A 20501-nucleotide genomic window follows, 5' to 3' on the forward strand; every position below is an offset into this window, starting at 1 on the left:
CTTTTTCCAGGGTGAACTTGATTCTGGGGTGTTGGTTGTTTAAGTGTGTTAAGAAGGAGAGGAGTGTTTCAGAGCCATGTGACCAAATAGCAAAAACATCATCAACACAGCAAAGCCATAGGGTTGGTTTTTGTGGGGCAGAGGCTAAGGCTTTTTCTTCAAAGGTCTCCATAAAGAAATTGGCCAAGGGTGGGGAGAATGGTGAACTCATGGCTGTCCCCTCTATTTGTTTGTAGAATTTTTCCTGCCAAACAAAATAGCCTGAGTTCATTGTGAACTGAAATAGGGCGGCTGAGATATCGGGAGAAAATTTAACTTGGATTAGCTCTAAAGTTTCCTTGAGTGGGACATTTGTGAATAAGGAGGAGACGTCAAAGCTGACCAATACTTTTAGGAGAACAATAGCGTCATCTCTTCATTCTCAGTTACTGTGTTGTAGTGCCTACGTGCACGTGCCTTTTTTTTGTAAGTTCCTTTTGAAGATGGCAACGTGACGTTGCCAAAATATCGGAAATATTTCTTAAAGTGTAATTTAATTTATATTCATATCTACGTTGTTCAATTCCTTAAGTGATTTAATAATCTTTGTTAAGAAGTAGAATAATAAATTTATATTCTGAATATGTTTTATTGTCTTTTAGCTTCATGGTTTTCCTTTAATTAGACCCTGAGACATAACCTAATTCTTTTAGAAAAAAAATTAAGGGTCAAAAAAAAATCTGAGGAACGAATTATACATTTTCCCATAGGTTATTATATTCAATTAGTGCATTTTCGATTAATGCGACTGTTTTAAAGAACGCACTAATCAAGGGATTGCTGTACAGAGTGGCCACTTTGCAACAGTCTATCATCCAAATGTGAAGATATTAGTGTGAGAGATGTTACAAAAAAAAACAAAAAAAACATGGCAACAGAAAAACTGATGAACTGGAAATATTTAGGATACTGGAAAAATTTAATCTGATGGTCTAAAGCTATGAGATTCGAGTGAATTATCAGCTTGCATATTACAAGAATGTGCAAAGGAAATGGTATTGACTACGCTGTTTAAATAACTTAAGTCTCAGGTAAAATCCCATGGAAGTAAAAAACTGACATATTATAAATCAATCAGTGTCTTAGGGAAAAAGTTGATCATTGACAGAATTTAGGAACAAGGAGGGATAAGAAAATGATACATTGCAGATAAAGAATACGAATAAGAACATGGTACATTGTACCCTCCAAATGGAAAAGAACCAAGTTCAATTCTCATTGTGATGAGAGGAATCTTTATATGAGCTTTTTTTTTTTTTCAATTGAAGGTGAGTTAGCCAATCTCATGCAGAGATAGCAGGGTTTTTTCCCTCCCAGAAACTCTGGTTTTTCATCCTGCATATAGGCAAATCAGCTATGAGAACACACAATTTTGACTGGCAATATATACTAGGGGGATGATAAATCATGCTATGCTGATAGTAGTAGTGTCATGTGTTGGAAGTTAAGTAAAGGTAGCAGTGAGTTGTAGTGGAGTAGTGTGCCCTCCCACAATGAGTCCTGGAAGATGTCACATAATGCTAATAAGAGATGAAGCCTCCAGAAAAAGCATACAACAGGACTACATGGCAAGGCCCGGCGTGGCTCATCACCGAGCATCAGAGTGACCATACGGCAACTGCGAATGCCCAGTGAACATATATGATGGGGAATGAAATGACCTCGTAAAGAACAGGAAATGCCTGAGTAAATTTACTCTCTTCTTTTATAATAATGACAGATGAGTTGGATAAAAGTTAAAGAATAAAGAACTGGATACTGGGAGAGGTAAAGAGGAATCCCCTCTTTCTCTCTCCACTAGGAAAAGAAACCAACTATCTCTCCTTCCTAGACACTAGTGACAAGGTTCATTATGCTTCCCTGTTTATAGAAATCCCACACATACAGTAAGGTTACTTATATAAGCAATCACACTTCTACCACCCTCACCCAGTAGTTTGGCATCCTCAAGAGAGAGAGAGCCTGGATAATTTGTTCTAATGATACAACCCTGGAAACTAAACTCAGATACCTTCCCAACACTTTTTTTTTCCAGCCAATAGCTATAACCACTATAAAATTAACAAAACAATATCCACCATCCCTCCTCAACCAACACACTAGATCACAACAAAACCATGTCTATTCCATATCGCAAGGTATATCTGAAAAGATAGCTAATATATACGAGGATGGTCTGAAAAGTTCTTGGCCTCGACCATAGATGGCAACACTATCGGCATGATTTTTTTTTTCTAAGTTGGTACATATGTCATAAGCATCCATGTGAAATTGCAAGTCATTCTATTAAGTAGTTTGTTTTATACGGCTGTCAGAAAAAAAAGTTCTGTCTGTATCCATTGAAATGGATAAAACTGAGTATCATGCGGTTATAAAATTCTCAGTAAAAGAAGATTTAATGCCAAAAGAAATTCATTCAAAGTTCATAAAAGTTTATGGGCTAACTCTTCTCCTTCATTTTCGACAGTTAAGAAATGGGCTACAAAATTTAAAGGTGGCAGTACCAGCCTTGAAGATGATCCACGTGAAGGATATCCAAAAAATGTAACAAAGCCAGAAATCATTGATCAAGTGCACGATATGGTATTGGATGACCGACGAGTCAAAGTGCATGAAATTGCTGAGACTATAGGCATTTCAAAAGAATGTGTAGAATATATTTTGCATGAAGAATTGCAAGTGAAAAAGCTTTGTGCAAGATAGGCGGCATGATTGCTCACAGCAGATCGAAAACGCACTCACATGAAAATCTCTGAACAGTGCTTGGAGCATTTTAACAAGAATAAAACTGATTTTGTGAGTCGATTTATTACTATGGATGAAACTTGGATTCACCATTACACACCAGAATCCATGCAACAGTAAAACAATAGACAGAAGCCAATTGTTCAGCGCCGATAAAGTTGGTTCCATCAGCAGGAAAGGTCATGGCATTGGTGTTTTGGGATACTAAAGGCATTTTGTTTATTAATTATATGTTTATTAATTATTTATTAATTATGTTTAGTAATTTCTAAATTACTACACAGAACTGTGGACAGACAAATATTTTAAAAAAGACAACTGGCAAACAATTAACGAAAATGAAAAGGAAATAACTGAAGAAGAATTAGAAATCAGCCTGAAAGAAACAAGAAACGGAAAATCACCTGGAGAAGATAAGCTAGGTTCAGAACTATATAAATACGCAGGAACAAGATTCAAAGGAAGACTCTTATTATTTTTAAATAAAATTTACTCAACTGGTATCCCCCCAATAGAATGGAAAAAAGCAATTGTGATTCCTATCTTTAAGAAAGGTAATAGAGATGACCCTAAAAACTATAGAGGTATCAGTATACTAAATTCATGTTACAAAATATACAGCAGAATCTTAAATAACAAACTAATGAAATATTCCGAAAACTTTATTCTAGAGGTACAAAATGGATTTAGAAAAGGACGATCATGTATAGACCCAGCCTTCTGCCTAAAATTAATAATAGAGAAAAGAAGAGAATATAATTTAGAAACACATATTGCATTTAGTGACTTTGAAAAAGCATTTGACAAAGTTAAAAGAAACATGTTATTTAACATATTAAAAGAAAGACAAATACCAAATAATATCCTAAAAGCTGTCACAAGTATATATGAAAATAATCAAATACAAATAAGATTAAATCATGAGCTATCATATACAAGAGAGATAAACCAAGGGGTCCGACAGGGATGTCCCCTCTCAGCAACTCTTTTTAATATCTACTTAAATGAAATAATAATAAAATGGAGTAAAAATTTACATCAAGGAATTAAACTTTCACCTACAGTTAACTTAAACACTCTCCTCTTTGCAGACGACCAAATAATAATTACAAATTCTGAAGATAACTTACAGAAAGCTATTTTAAATCTAAATGAGATATCCAAAGATTATGGTATGATAATATCAACGGAAAAATCAAAAACTATGGCCTTTAAAGGACAAGATCCAGCAAGAACTAAAATAGTATTAGATAACAAGATCTTAGAACAGGTGAATTCATTTAACTACATAGGATGTATGATCACTTATGAAAATGAAAAAGATATAAACATAAAAACTGCAAAATATTTAAAAATAACAGGAGTAATTAACTCTATATTTAAACCAAACCTAGTTCAAAAACAAACCAGGCTTAAAGTATACAATACATTAGCCCTAGCGGTCTTAATGTATGGAAGCGAAATCTGGACAATAAAACAAAAAGACAAACAAAGATTAACAACAGCAGAAATGAAGTTTATGAGAAAAACTGCAAAGTATACCCTATTTGATCACAAAAGAAACGAAGATATTATGAAAGAATTAAACCAAGAACCAATAATTGAAAAAATTAAAAAATATAAACATAAATGGATGGAACACGTTCAAAGAATGAAAACAGAAAGATTACCAAAACAAGCCTTAAAGTACAAGCCATTAGGAAAAAGAAAACCAGGACGTCCTCTTAAATGATTCAACGATGACTTCTAAGGCCGGAACAGGCAATACTAGGCCTAAATCCTTGATACGTATGATGATGATGATGTTTATTAATTATCTAGAAAAGGGTAAAAGAATAACTGGGGAATATTATTCCGATCTTTTAACCAGACTAGAAGAAAAAATTTGTGAGAAAAGACCTGGTTTGCAGAAGAAAAAAAATCATCTTTCATCAGGACAATGCACCTGCCCACAAAGGTGTTTTGACAATGGGAAAATTAAGGGATCTGCACTATGATTTGTTGGAACATCCACTCTATTCCCCAGATTTGGCTCCCTCTGATTTCTATCTCTTTCCAAAACTAAAAGCTGGTCAGCATTTTTCTTTGAAGCAAGATGTGATTGCAGCTGTAGAGGGGTATTTTGCAGATCTTACTGAGAACCACTGATGGGATAATGGTGCTGGAGCATCTCTGGAATAAATACATTAGTCTTAAGGAAGATTATGTTCAAAAATAAAAATAATTTTGAAATTATAAATTCATTTTTAATTGTTGGGCTAATAACTATTCATACCATACTTGTATCTACACATACTGATCACTGAATTAGAAACCTTTATGCAGATATATATGTAAACATCATTTATGCAGCATATTTACAAAATACTTGGTCACGTGCATCACCACATTCTAGGCAACTATTTAAGAATGCTGCTGGTCAGTAATCATCAACAGTGTTGATCACAATAGGAAAAATAAAGGTTCTTTGAAGTTTGATAAAGGGATTATTATGGGTGCCCGTATCACTTGGGTCAAGATTTTGAAAACAGCAGAGCTGACTGGTTTCTCAAAAGGCAAGCTATCTCTAGTGTTTAATTAGTGGAAAAATAAAGCACATTCCTTGTTTAAGAGGCATAACTGATTCTAAAACAGTCTGTCAGGAATGAGATCACAATCGTCTGAGAAGGCTTATACAGACAAATAGAACTTCACATGTGCAGCAATTGAAGGAAGCATTTAATGAAGGCTGTTCCCGACCCATATCTCGCTGAAGTATGTGCAGGGAATTGAAGAGGATTAGTATTGGCAGTCATATGCATATACAGAAACCACTGATTTCTGCAAAGAACCAGAAAGTGTGTCTACAGTGGTGTCAGGAACACCATGGGACTGGACACTGGAAAACAGTCATGTGGTCCAATGAGTCATGGTACACTTTGTTCTGTACTGATGGTATGCAGAGAGTTTGGCAGGAGACCCATGAAGCAATGAACACAGCTTGCCTTGTAAACACAAATCAAGGTTCTGGAGGTGGTGTCAAGGTGTGGGACAAGTTCTGCTGGTGTGGAATGGGTACCCTGATATTACTGGAAGGTCAGATGCCCTCCATGAAATATTGGAACATTGTTTCCAATCAAGTCCATCCTGCAATGTTCACTTTTTATCCAGCAGGTGATGGTTGTTTTTTCATAGACAACAATGCTACTGTCCATCACACAAGAATTGTTCAGCAATGGTTTAGTGAGCATGACAGTGACTTCCATCATCTTCCCTGGGCACCACAAAGCCCAGATTTGAACTCCATTGAGAATGTATGGGACATGATAGAAAAACAGATCTGGGAGCAAAGTCCATTATCATCATCATCAATTTCCTGATATGCACCCATTAAGGGTGTTCAGGTTACTATGACATGATTAACTTTACATTATTATTTATTAATTTCCTATCCACAATTTTCCTTCAATATTGTCATATCTAACATTTGATCAGAAGTGCTTCTAAGGCACTTCTGACCAAATCAATCCACCAAGACCTTGGTCTTCCTCTGGGTCTCTTTCCTGCCATCTTGGCGTCAAACATGTTTTACTAACCTTTCTTCACCCATTCTATTTAACTAGCCATACCACCTTAGATTAGCTCTGCTGACACATTCTCGAATGACGATAATAATGTCAAGTTCTTTTCTAATATCATCATTTTTAATATGATTCTGCCATTGAAGCCATTGGTTCACTTCTCTAATTTTTATCAGAACCCTCATATCTGTGGTCTCTAGGTCTTTGATTAAGTGATTTATTTTTAAGCCAACTCTCAAATCCATAACTTGAAACTGGTTTGAACAATGTCTTGTACACTGCTAGTTTTTTTTTTTTACTTGTTCTATAGGATTACTATTCAGAATGCAGCTGAAGTTTTCTATGCTCCTGCCTATTTTCACAGTGCTGATCTTCATGCCAAATTTGTTACAGGTGTTATTCAATTTAGTTAATGAATCCTGGAGACTTGCACTGGATGTGTTTAGAAGTATATCTTCTGCACAAAACAAAGAGCTAAGTTTGACATCTCCAATTCTAGTATCATGCTTGATGCTGCTTTCTCTCATAATGTGATCCATATAGATAATAAATAAGAGTAGAGATAATGTACATCCTTGTCTTGCCACTGATTTTACATCAAACCATCTTCCTGTATTTCCTTCAAAACTTAAATACAGATTATGTATTGCTCTCTATAATGTTCCATTTGTCCCATATAATTGTAGTGTTTTGAAAAGCTTTTCTCTGGGCACCTTGTCATATGCCTTTTCCAGATCTACAAAACTTAAGTACAGATCCTTGTAATATTCTCGTGATTTCTCAATTATTTGTCTTAAGGTGAAAATCTCATCTTGTCAACCTCTATTTGGTCAGAACCCAACTTGTTCTTCTCTAAGTTTCTCTTCCACAATCTTTCTCAACCTCTTTTCAAGTATGCCTGCATAAATCTTACCTGGAACACTTAATAGAGATCCTCTTATTTATTTATTTATCGTATCGCATATTATTATTACGGGTATCGCCATGGAGTCAGTAGACTCATCGTGGGAGACCCAAACTATCAAAACAATATCTATCATATCTCTTCCTGAATTCATTTACAGATGAAGAGCTCACAACTGAGTCACAATGCATTCCACACATGGTTAAAAGGAAATAAAATAAAATTCATATGAATATAGATAAGATACAATATATAAAATTATAAATAAGAAGTAAAACATAAACAAGCAGATAAAATACAGGTATTAAATATACGACAAGCATCAAGCAAAAAATTTAGTCATATTTTTACATTTAAATTTTTAATCCAATTGATCTCCTCTGAGGATAGGTCAAAAATGTTCTTTAGTTCACCTGGATATTATTATTATTATTATTATTATTATTATGCGACACCTCCACCTCCAGGGAGTCCAAAGACTCATTGAGGGAGAGTGTGCCAACAGCATCGAACGATTGATCCCGTCCAACTACTAACCATGCTCAAACTTGCTTAAGTCATTAGTAGCAAAGGCTCTACCAATCGACCAACCTTTGCTGGCGTTAACTCACATTCCGGAACCATATGATGAATGGTTTGGGTCTCGGCTCCACAAGAGCAGTGGGGAGTCGGTATCTTTCCCCATTTTGATAGTAAGTCTCCGTATACACCATGTCTTGTACAGATCCTGTTAGCAGTCTTCCATATATTCCTGGGCAGGTCAAATCCAGATGGTTTTTGAAGAATATTTATGTAGCTACAGACTTCAGGTGATACTGCTTGAGTCCACATTGCATCCCACTTATTCATAAAGCTGGCAATCTGAATGAGAGGATTACAGGCCATTTTAATAGTAGGTCTTCTGGATTTTAATCTATCAGATAAAGCATCTGGAATAAACTCATATATTGAGAGATTTTGGTTATGTAGGATTCTTTTATATTCACGAAGCAGAGCTTCCTGTCGTCGCAATTCTGGAGGAGAAATATGGCTCAGAATGGGGAGCCATTGTAAGGGTGTGCTTCTGATACAGCCCATTATTAAGCACACAGTGAGATTAAGTTAACATCTAATTTGTTGATGTGGTGGCTATTAAGTCAGACAGGGGCACCATACTTAGCTGCGCTGTAGACCAGTCCCAAAGCGGTGCACAGTAGAGTTGTGGCACTTGAGCCCCATGTAGTACCGCAGAGCTTCCGAACTATATTATTTCTAGTATGTACTTTAGCAGCAATATTAATCATATGTTGTTTATATGACAGAGTTCTATCCAAAGTTATCAGGTTATCCCCAAGTATTTAGGTGTCGGATTAAACGAGATTAATGTCCCATCAACATATACCTCTGGTTTTTGATTTGCAAGTCTGTTATTAAAGTGAAAACTAGAACATTCAGTTTTACCAGGATTTGATGTTAATCTCCATTTTTTATAGAACTGCCATAAGGCCGACATATCATTTATCAATATTTCTTCAGTTCTTTCTAGAGATTTATCACTGATTACCAAAGTTAAATCATCTGCGTAAGCAAAATTTCTACTAACTGTTTCAGGAATGTCTGCAATGAAAAGACTGAAAAGCAGTGGTGCTAGCACTGATCCCTGTGGTAGCCCATTTTTAAGCACTCTCTGTTTACTGATACTTCCCCATTTACCACTCGGAAATATCGATCACATAATAATTTGTTTATGAGGTGTCAAAGTGTTTTACATGGGATGATCTTAAGAGATCCTCTGTAATTCTCACATTCAGTTTTATTCCTTTTTATAGATGGGTACTATGAGAGCTCTACTCCAGTCATTGGGAATTCAACCTTCTGACCAAGCCCTCTGAATTATGCAGTGTACCCACTGCAAAACATTTATTATTATTATTATTACATGACACTTCCAAGGAGTCCAAAGACTCATCGAGGGAGGGCACCAACTCTACAACTCTCCGTCTCTGCCACACTCAATCCACCAACTACAGTGAACCGCATCATCTACACCAATGCCATCTACTGCCTACCACCAGTATTTTCACAGACAATCACAAACATCCATGCCCATGGCAAGATTCAAACTCGCAGCCTTTTGGCTGGAGACCAGATATACTAACCACTCGGCCAACCAGGCCAGCATATTTCTCCTGCATACTTAAGCATTTCTGGTTGAATATCATCTAATCCAGCTGCCTTTCCACATTTCAAGTTTTTGATAGCTTTTTCTACCTCAAGTATTGATATGTACTCCTCTTTGCATTCCTCTTGAAAATTTTCTAGTATGGTTCTGTTACTGCTTGGTTCGTTTAACAATCTTTCAAAGAAATTACTCCTAGGATATCCTTAACTTCATGTCATATTTTCATGCCACTTTTATCATCTTTGATTCTTTTTACAATATTCTTTCCTCCATTTCTAAGCTTCTTCATTAGCCTCGAAAACATTATGCTATTTTCCTAATATTAATTTTCTATATTCTTACCAGTCTTCCCATGACTTTTGTTTAACTACTTTTACACATTTAGCTTAGCTCTCTTACATTTTTCTCCGTATTCTTTTAGGGCATCTGCCTACCTATTTGCTAGGAACTTTTGGTTATGCTTTCTACTTTATCAGGACCGCCTCTTTAAATTCTTGTGTCCTTCATGATGTTCTTATTCTTCTATCTTTGCAGACAACATCACTACATACCTCCCTAGTTCAATCAATGAATGTTTTCTTCAGAGTTTGCCACTGGGACTCCAAGGTGCAAAGTTCACTTCCATCAAATCTGAGCTAGTTAAGGATTGTCTAGTGAATGCTTGGTATGTTGTAGACATAGATGCAAAAGCTTGTGGAATTTATGCCAAACTTCATATGTCTGTAATTCGGACTAAAGGAGGTCCAATACAGTATTAAATAAAAGTTTCTAATTCAGTAGCCAGTATGTGTATATACACCCTTCAAACTACACATTCAGCCAGCTACTACTTTCATTGGTCTCCTAAGGTTCAACTTCATCCTTTTGCACATACTGGAGTAAAGTTCCCTGTGACAGCAGCTTGGCCTGTTTTGGATAGACTGGCAGACCTGTTAGCATCTGCCTCAAAAAAGACAACTAAATTCTGCAATAATCAGTATGGCAGGTAAGGACTGACAGACTATGCACTTCATATTCTTTCACAAAACAGTGCTACACAGATGTCATTATGAGTTTCAGAGAGAATTTTTAAAATCAGCATCAGATTTGAAGCACTCCCCTAATCTCAAGTATAGCTGTATTAATTTACCACAGATCTGGGAGACAGTTATTCTAAGACACAACAGCATGAACTTCTCCAAATTAACTTTGGTGCTGTCTGGTCCATAGAGAGCACCTTGTTAACAGTTTCTTTTCTGTGAAAATTTAAATTGTTTCTATAACAGAATAATTGAGCACCATGTGTAATAACAGTTGTAGTTATACAGGGTGCTCAATTACAACTGTTGTAGTTTGTGCTGTGATAATACTAGTCACCAAACCAGCAAAATATTAGCACTCTCCAGTTCAATAAATTAATCCATTATTGTTTCTTCTTCTTCTATATAAATAGAAGAAGAAACAGTAAAGCACTTTTACAAATAACCACCAAGCATTTCTACATGAAGCATGTCTGGGTAAGTATTTCATGTCATCTTTAAGTGCATTTAAGCCAGTGAAGTTGCATGTAATTCCGTTCTTTATGGACAGATTTTAATGAAATTGAATATTTGGTATTATTACTAAATTTGTCTAATGATATCAGTTTCTTTAAATTGGTCTGTTTTTTTTTTTTTTCATAGCAAAATTTCACAAAACAAAATATTACTAAGTAATCACTCTCCTGTGACTTTGAATTTCATGAAATTTGGTATTTAGGAGAACCACAGCATTGCAATTTTGAAATGATACAAAATAATAATGAACTCTGGCTAAGCATCATCTACATATTAATCCTATACAAGACAAGTTGCAAAGCCTATAGCCCACTGGTACCACAAATCTTTAGGAATCTAATCTTGTCTGTTGATATTTCTTGATATGGAGGTTGTATTCTTTGGTGAAGATTTAATGAAATCAATTAGTATCTCTACCATACATGTGTATGTCTTTTTGATTTTCATTTTAAATCACACCATTTTATTAGCAAAATTAGACAAACTTCTTCAAAATAATACAAATATATTTTTACAAGTGACAATAAATAACCATGTACAGTATTATTAAGCCAGAAAAAATAAATAATAGAGGAGACGGATATTACTGATGATTTCAGAAGAGTTGTGTTCCTTCCTTGTAGAACTTGAAAAAAAAAAAAAAAAAAAGCAGTAGTGATAATAGCTTTAAAGCCATTTGATGTGAGGTTGAGATAAACATAAATTTTAAATATTTAGTGGAGTGTTGCGACAAGCAGGAAATGAGGAGAAGAGAGGGAAAAAATGTTCATACAGATGAGATTTGTGAGTGCAGTGACAGGAGAGTGATAATGGTGACCTTAACCGCAATATGGATCATATTTGATATAGACTTATTTTGGACGTGGGCAACTCTGCCTTGCTATGCTTACATGAGGAGTGAAAAAAAAATATAATTAACACTTCCAGAATCAACACTATTAGATATTACACTGTTACTTTGAGTGCATTCAGCCAGTGATATAACATAAAGCCACTGTCGCTTATTCAGATCATGCAGCACTCCTATTAACAGGAAGAAAACAAAAATGGTAATGATGCAAGACATTCATTTTAAGGTGTGTTTTGCAGTAGCACATATGGATAGTGAGGTCATTCATTATCACATCATTTGACCATTGAGCCATTTTTTTTTTTTTGTCTTTTCAAAAAATGCTATAACCATCATATTCTATTCCCATTAGTGCATACTCCTCCATGTGCAAGGTGTGAGGAGTAGATTTGTTGCATGGAGAGTGGTAGATGATTGGAATGCATTGCCTGAAAGTGTGGAGACAGTGAATACAGTATGATGGGCTATGTGTGCTTGGGAGCAGATCTCCCATGATGAGTCTTTTGACTCCATGGAGATCTGATGATGTTAATAATATTAATTAACAATGTCTTACTGGTGCCAATAATTTGTGGACTAACTGTATCAAAGCAACAAACTCTGCATTGCACTGTTATTTTTATTACTCCTTGCATTGGTGAATAAGAACAATAGCCCCACCCTACTTCCTTCCAAAATTCCTTATTCCATCACTGGAGTCCTTTAACTCTATTGCTCTCCCATTTGGTGTCAAGGTTAGCTAGTCATTAACCCTACATTACAGGAATACTATTTTACTGTATGCTTAAAAAAAAAAAAAAAAAAATTAAAATAAACATATTCCTGACTCGATCCTCGTCTGACGAAAAAAGTAAATCCTCCAATTTTTTCGCTTGCTTGCGCATGTTATACTGTCTTTACTACAAACAACGAAGATGGTTAAAGGAACCCGTAATAACAAAACAAAACAAAAGATAAATAAAGAATGAATGAAAAGAAATTTCCTTTGATTGTGTATCTAACACTGCACTGCAAATCTGAAATACCGGTTCTTGTCAATGAAATGCCGGTTCTTGCCAATTTTATACAGAAAATACGTACACAAGTACAAATGTGGAACTTCTCACGTATGTATATATATATATATATATATATATATATAAACATAAATGCACATATATAAATACATATATACGCACACACCATACCTTCCACGCTCTCGATGCAGAGGACATTATACTCAACAGCCTATTTTTACGCCACCTAAATGATATAGCAGAAAACAATTATTGTAAGATGTATGTTATAGTTAATTCACGCTTTTCAGAAAATATGCGGATTTAATAGCTGCAATATACTTCAATTGAAGTCTATATGCTATCACTCTGATGAAGAACATTAATATTTTTGGAAAGTCGATAAATCATGCAGGTTCATTTGATCTCGTAAATTTGGGGAAGTACTAGTTTTTCATATCATTAATGGACAAGTAATGTCTTTTATACAGTAGTAATCGTAACATTTTATTCAAAAACCATAACCCTCACGTTATATAAAGATTTTGAAACCATTTTTAAACAGTTGTGCCATTTGCTCGGGAGAACCGGAATGAAGGACAACGGCGCCAAATTTACTTTTAAAAAAAACTGATAATGAAAGGAGCAAGATTTCTCGGTCTGCTCAGAATGCTGAAAAATCCTCTTTTTATCCTGACCACTAACTATTATGAAATAAAATTCATATCATTATTATTTATGAAATTATTTCATAGATAATTATAGTTCATGAAAACGATGTTCATGAATAACAGACAATAATAATTATCATCCATTATCCATGAAAAAATCCTCTCTATATTCATCCAGAATATCATATTGATATGTATATGAGGGGGGAGGAGAATAAAGTGACATTGAAAATGAGCAGTGAGATTGGAATGATGTCACAGCACAAAACCTAAGCATTTTCAAACAAAAAAAAAAAAAAAACTATTTTTTTAATCTTGCAAATATAACATCTTCTATCGAATGGTAGAAATCTGTATATTGTGAGATAAATAAAAGAAAAATGTTTCCCCACATTTGGGCGAAATAACATGCAATAATCGTAAAAGACTTTCAAGTAATAATTTCAGGAGAAATGTGGTTGTGCTGCATACTGTTCCTCCTTTAAAGAGTAAAGAGAAGAAATTGGAAGGTTCAATGGATATCTGATCTGACAGTAAGTGAAAGAGTGAATAAATGGAAGAAAAGATGACGTACGAAGAATTTATGAGAGTGTCGGAGGTGAGAAAGAAAGGAAGAAGGATGCTAGTATAGGTACAAATAGAAGCATGGATGGTATAAAGAATGAAGTGTTGGATAGAGTGAGAGGGCGATAGAAATAGCGTGCTTAGATGTTGGCTTTCATAAGACGGATGTTGAAAGGTAAAGTGAAAAGGTTCATTGTTTTTGGCGAGTACAAATGATCTGAAAGATGAAAAGTATGGTACGGGAGAAGACATGAAAGAAATAGTTGAAGTGGCAAAACAAAAGAGGGTAAAGATAGTGAGTCTATCTGTGTATGATAGAGGCGATTTGCGAAGGAGAGTCATAATTACAAAGTTCTCAATGCTTAGGTTGTATAGGAAGAATGATGGGCAGTTTCTGGATGTGTAAAGTGAGTTCGATCGATGGCTGAAAATACTTATAACGGCGATGGTTTGCACTTGAATGAATTTGGTGTTAGGGATTTAGAAAAGTGCTGCTGAATATAGTAGGATTAAATGTAAAAAATCAGGGAAAATGTGTTGTTAGGAAGCAGGTGAGGGTATATGCAGATACCAATATGGCAGATGGGTATGTGATTGGACAGAAAATGCTAACTTTAGTTCCAGAGGTAGAAAATTGTGAGGATTATAAGTTCAAGAGGCAAGGTTAATTATGAGGCCATGAGGACAATACCATTTATGCACACTAATGCCAGAAGTATTGCAAACAAGATAGAGGAGTTTTGGACATTTATTAGTTCCTATTGGCCAAATGTTATTGATACTAGCTATATGTAGATAACAAAGGATGATATAAGTAATGTTGTAGACAGGGCCTCCTTATCCAATGGGCTAAATGGGCTATAGCCCAGGGGTGCCATTGATTCAAGGGCGCTTAAGAACTGAGTATGTTGAATTTTAATTCAACAATATTATAAATATCAAAAGAAAAAAAAATCAGCTAACGCCTTTTTATTCCCGTATATACAGGGAGTGGGTGAGCCCGTTTTTAGTCCTAATAAATATTGTTGAATTAAATAAAAATGTGCAATGTCGATATATTTTAAAGTAGAATATTTTGCAATGAAAGTTATTTAATTAATTATATGTATTATTTAATTATTGCTCGATCCAATGTGATTAAGGCACCAAATTTTTTTAGCCCATGGTGCTCAAACTTGTTAACACGTTCATTGCCAATCACGCGATATCGCGCGATGGGAGTTTCCACCAAACGGTCAATCACGCGATATCGCGCGATGGGAGTTTCACCTAACGGACGATCACGCGTTATCGCGTGGACGTCGCTAACTGAATAAAAAATATAAAAAAATTGGCCGCCACACGAAATTCCAATTTTCAGCTTGGCAATGAACGATATCACGCGATGCGAGTTCTCACCAAACGGCCGATCACGTGTTATCGCGTGGACGTCGCTAACTAAATAAAAAAATAAAAAAAATTTGGCCACCAGACGAAATTCCAATTTTCAACTTGGCAATGAAAGTGTTAAGACAGCACTAGTTCTAGACTACTGTAGTTATAGAATTTTAGGGCAAATAGATCAACAGGATCTAGAAGGGATGTTACTGATGATAGCATGAGCTACAACCTAAAAGAGTAGAAATACAACAGGAGTAATCAGAAAACTGAGAGCAGTGTATTTGAGGCTGTCTGGTGCGAGACAAAGGCAACCGGATGAAGTATTTAGTTTGCTGCTGCTATAGGCCAGGGAACGCAAAGGATGATTTCAGTGATATGTATCAGCAAATCAACTAAATAAGTGGAAGGTGGGTAATTCTCATTGTGACTGTAATTATATGAATAGACTGGAAGGAACAAAAATCATATGGTGGAAGAAAATCGAATTTATCTAGCTTCTTATGAACAATTATCTAAGGTAGTACATAATGGAAGGTAGTAGGGGGATCGAGAGCGAGGGACCATGTAATTATATCTGAGGATTTGGGTATAACTAAGATGGCTTTATTGTCGCTAAATGGCGAGAGTCATTGTTTAGTTTTATCCTGGGCGACATCTTATTATATAGAATTTTCAGTAAAGAATTGTGGGGAATTACAGAGCTCAAAACTATAAGAACTTGGAAAATTTCCTAAAGTGGTGCCATGGGAGAGCATCTTCAGAAAAAAATGTGTTAATAGTGTATGGAAAGTGTAAAGGAATGTTTGAAGAAACAAATAGCTGATTGCATACCTAGTGTTAAGGAATCAATGAATTGGGAATGAAATGGCAGCATTAAGGGATTAAAAAAGGGAGAGAAAAGTAGGATAAGAAAATTCAAAGAGAAAGGTGATCAACAAGCCCATGAGCAGCATAAAGCACTGACCATAAGATTAGCTCGTATGATAAAGGAAGGCAAATTCTGAGTATATCAGGAGATAAGTTAAGCAAGCCAAGTAATATGAAATAGGTCTTTCAGTGTGATAAAAAAAAAGAAAGAATGACAATAATAGAATCATTTTTCTGAATGCAGATGTAGATATGTAACATAAGCAGACGAATCGTTTCAATTATTAAGCGATCACTTTGCAATATGTATTATCCAGGCGAATATATTTCAGTAACAGATATAACAGAGTTAATGTGGGAGTAGAGATATATGATTTCGAGGTATATAGGATCCTACAGAATCTTCATGTGAATACAGATATGAGCTTGGATGTGATATCAGTTTGGGTATTACGAGAATGCCCAGAATCCATATAACCTTTGATTGTATTGTTTTATCTCTGTTTCCACTCTTGGCATCCAAGGGAATGAATGGAGGGAAAAATAGCTCTGTTGCGTAAAGGAGTTTCCATGACAGAAGTAACATATTATCGAGCAGTTTGCTTTTAAGGAGTTGTGGTCAAGGTAATGGAAGTTGAGGTATATTGAATGCCACAGAATCTTGATGAATACATCTATGACTTTGGATGCGATATCAGCTCGAGAATTACGAGAAGCCATTGTAATTGGTAAAGCCTTTGACTACACTGGTTAATCTGCGTTTCCAATCTGATAGAGTACAAGAAAATGGAAAGAGATTAAATAGTTCTGTTTTGCAAAAAGTAGTTTTCAAAACAGAAGTAGCAAATTATTGACCAGTTGACATTAATTATAACTACTCTGACAATCCACTCCATTCATAGTCCAAGTGAAAAATCTCGTCCTCCCAGGGTTACATGTGTATTCAATTTCTAGGGATCGTTTTTGTCACTTCCAGCTTTAATATTTCCAACGCAATAATCCCATAGACCCTTCTAGTACCTTATATATTTCTAATTCTATCATATCCTCTCTGTTTCTCCTATCAACCAACATTTGCAACCTACTCGTATAAACCCTCAGTCTATCATCATAGGGAGTACTCCACAAGCCCATCGCCATCTTGGATACTAGTCTCTGAATCCTCTTCACAAGTACCTAATCTACAAGAAACACAGTTGACCAAACCTGAGTATAGTAATCCAGATGTGGATGTATCAAGACCTTATAAAGAAGAATGGTAACTTTCTTATCTCTGCATTGGTGTATTCTTCAATTTCTAAGCAATAATACGAGCTGCTTTGTCCACCTTTAGAATATGCATTTTAACTAGATCTCCACATATACCAATACCCCAAATCCTAGGTTTCCTGGAGTAGAGTTCCGTCAATGTGGTAAATTTCTATATTTCCATTTAAATATCTTGCATGTCAGTTTATTTAAATATCTTGCATGATATTTAAATTAACTGACAAGCGATCGCTTTATCCATACTGTCAGCCTATTTAAATATCATGCAAGATATCTAAATGGCCTTGATTAACTATTATGATAACTAATTTTTGTTCAGCATAGAATGACCGATCAGCAGCAAATAACTGAATATTTCCCTTCAAATTAAAAAGTAGTCGTCCAAGCACAGTGCCTTGAGCCACACTACTAGTACTCATTTGGTTTTTCATAGATACTCTTCCTCTGTATGCTACTTTTTGATATCTATCTATCAGCCACCATCGTACTGTATCAACAATTTCCTATTGTTACACCCTGATACCTTCACTATGTGGAATTTTCAGTTATCATGGTGTAACATGAAGAGAAAATAAAATAAAACCCCTGTATAAGAGCTAATACATAAATTATTTAAAGAAAGAAAAATATTCTTACATACAAGTAAAATATATAACAAAAAGTGTTTGTTGAGCTAAATAATAAAAGAAGGAATATATTACAGTTGTGATATGAAAAAATTAGCTAAGTAAGACAGAAAAAATTAGTCATAAGAAATTGTATGTGAGAGGCTAGTTTTAACACCTGCAATGAGAGATTAAAATATTAAGTAAATTCTTAGAAAATTTTGGAAGGGGGATTAATTTGAAGCTATCAAAAAAAGCAAAAGACTATCGCTCAGGGTCATTTCCCGAATTGAGACGTCGTGACATGCTCGCCGACCACAGGATGTTGGCAGAAAAACGCAACCCTAATTGGTCGGTGAAGTCAAATCCAGTAAGCGGCGGAGAAAAGAAATTAAAGAAGGTGCTGGTAGGAGTCAAGGTATAAAAGTGTTAGAAACCCCCCCGCACGAGGATTTTTCCTGGATAGTTTCTGCACGAGCTTTTTCGTATAGGTTTCTCAAGCGGTTTTCCTGAGTTGTGGGGTTGGAGTTAATCTCCGTCCGACACAACAAGGGAACAAAAGTGAGCGGGATTTCGATTCCGTATTCCTATGGTAAGAAACGAGGAATGCCATTTAGCTGAAGGAAAGAAGGTATAGAAGGTAACTTATGTGTTTCATCATTCTGTGACAACAACGATAGATAGAAGTCTGTAAAGATGTCAGTGCCCACGTGGTGAGATTCACAGCCATTGTATAGATGATTCTAAGTGTGTCCTTAATTCAAGTACGAAAAGTTAAGATCGCAAAATCACAGTTTAATGCCAAAAGAACTTCGGAGTGACAGATTATAGAGGAGTTCATCCCAGGATAGCACAATCAGAAAAACGGTAGAGGCCAATATAGAAAACCCAAGTCAAAAGATACTGTAAAAATCTCATGTTAATTGAAATCGTAGGTAATTCTAATCATTATTCTATTACTGAACAGTTGAAGAGACTAAAAATAAATAAATCAGCTAATGCCTTTTTATTCCCGTATACGGGGAGTGGGCGAGGCCATTTACCCTATCTAACTTTTGGAGACTGAGTGGGCAGTTCAATCTCCACTGGTACCAATCAGAGATAGATGGCCCAAGGCTATCACTAATTAAGCGGTACACAGTGAAGAGAGACGGCTCAAATGTGTCGCCATCTCGTGGTCCCTAACCCTAACACAATATATTTAATGTCTGAAATAATGTGCGTTCTACGGTCGATTTTCTTGAATTTACGGGACGAAAAACCCGAGTTTCCGGGAGGAAAATCCCGCTTGGCCGTGCCAGAGATCGACTAACTCGGGAACCGGTCGAAAAAAGACTTAGAAAAATTTCCTCTATTCGCCGGCTAGACTCGAATCCAAGTCTTCCTTCGTGCGGCCAATCGCTGTCGTATGCAAAGGCCACATCCACTGAGCTACACAGGCTCCCAGTTGAAGAGACTAAAGAAAATTATACTAGGACTATAGTGCATGACTGATTGTAATGAGGGTATGCTTGTTAATATTAATTATATAACCATTCAAGTGTCCTAAGATTTATGCATGTGTATTGTAACTTATAGGAAAGTTTTAAATGTCAAAATTATGTGTTAGTACAGTGAAAGGATACTTTAATCTACATAGTTTCAGATAGTAAAATAGCGTGAGTTGATCACATATGTTCATGTGCTACAGCATATAGCGCATTCAGACTGATATAGGGTTAACTAAAGTGTTAATTAGATCTGGGATTATACATATGATTGTATGTGTCGAATTTGTTATGGCGGCATGATCGCAATACCCATATAGGATCTTAGCCAAATACTTGTGATTAGCTCATGTTATTTTGTAAATGTTTTCTTAGTATTGAATTGAGTTGTATATATTAGAAATTGAATTGTACCATGCTAATAAGTTTAATAAACCTTTGTTCATTGATAATATAGTTGTCGGAGCCTGTGTAGCTCAGTGGATGTGGCGTTTGCCAACCACGGTGCTTGGCCGCACGAAGGAAGACTTGGTTTCGAGTCTAGTCGGCGACTAGAGGAAATTTTTCTAAGCCTTTTTTCGACCGGTTCCCGAGTTAGTCGATCTCTGGCACGGGCAAGCAGGTTTTTCCTCCGGGAAACTCGGGTTTTTCGTCCTGTAAACTCAAGAAAATCGACCGTAGAACCCACATTATTTCAGACATTAAATATATTGTGTTAGTGTTAGGGACCACGAGATGGCGGCACATTTGAGCCGTCTCTCTTCACTGAGTACCGCTTAATTAGTGATAGCCTTGGGCCATCTATCTCTGATTGGTACCAGTGGAGATTGAACTGCCAACTCAGTCTCCAAAAGTTAGATAGGGCTAAA

The 20501-nt window shown here is 35.8% G+C and overlaps 1 protein-coding gene across 6 annotated transcripts in view; it reads right to left on the reverse strand.

Moving 5' to 3' along the window:
* Nucleotides 1-13383, reverse strand: part of LOC150098154 (alpha-ketoglutarate dehydrogenase component 4-like) — a 165935-nt gene extending 152552 nt beyond the window's left edge. For 3 of the 6 annotated variants that reach the window (XM_090406416.1, XM_090406414.1, XM_090406417.1), the window contains exon 1: nt 12973-13305. In XM_090406416.1, the coding sequence (XP_090262542.1) occupies nt 12973-13008 (36 nt within the window). In that variant the 5' untranslated portion in view covers nt 13009-13305. The other 3 variants (XM_090406418.1, XM_090406415.1, XM_090406419.1) reach the window with 2 other exon arrangements.
* Between the last annotated feature and the right edge of the window lie 7118 nt (nt 13384-20501).

The sequence above is a fragment of the Typopeltis vanoorti genome, chromosome 16, assembly GCF_054136105.1.
Source record: "Typopeltis vanoorti isolate ZY-2024b chromosome 16, IOZ_Tvanoo_1.0, whole genome shotgun sequence".
In the NCBI taxonomy this organism is placed as follows: domain Eukaryota; kingdom Metazoa; phylum Arthropoda; class Arachnida; order Uropygi; family Thelyphonidae; genus Typopeltis; species Typopeltis vanoorti.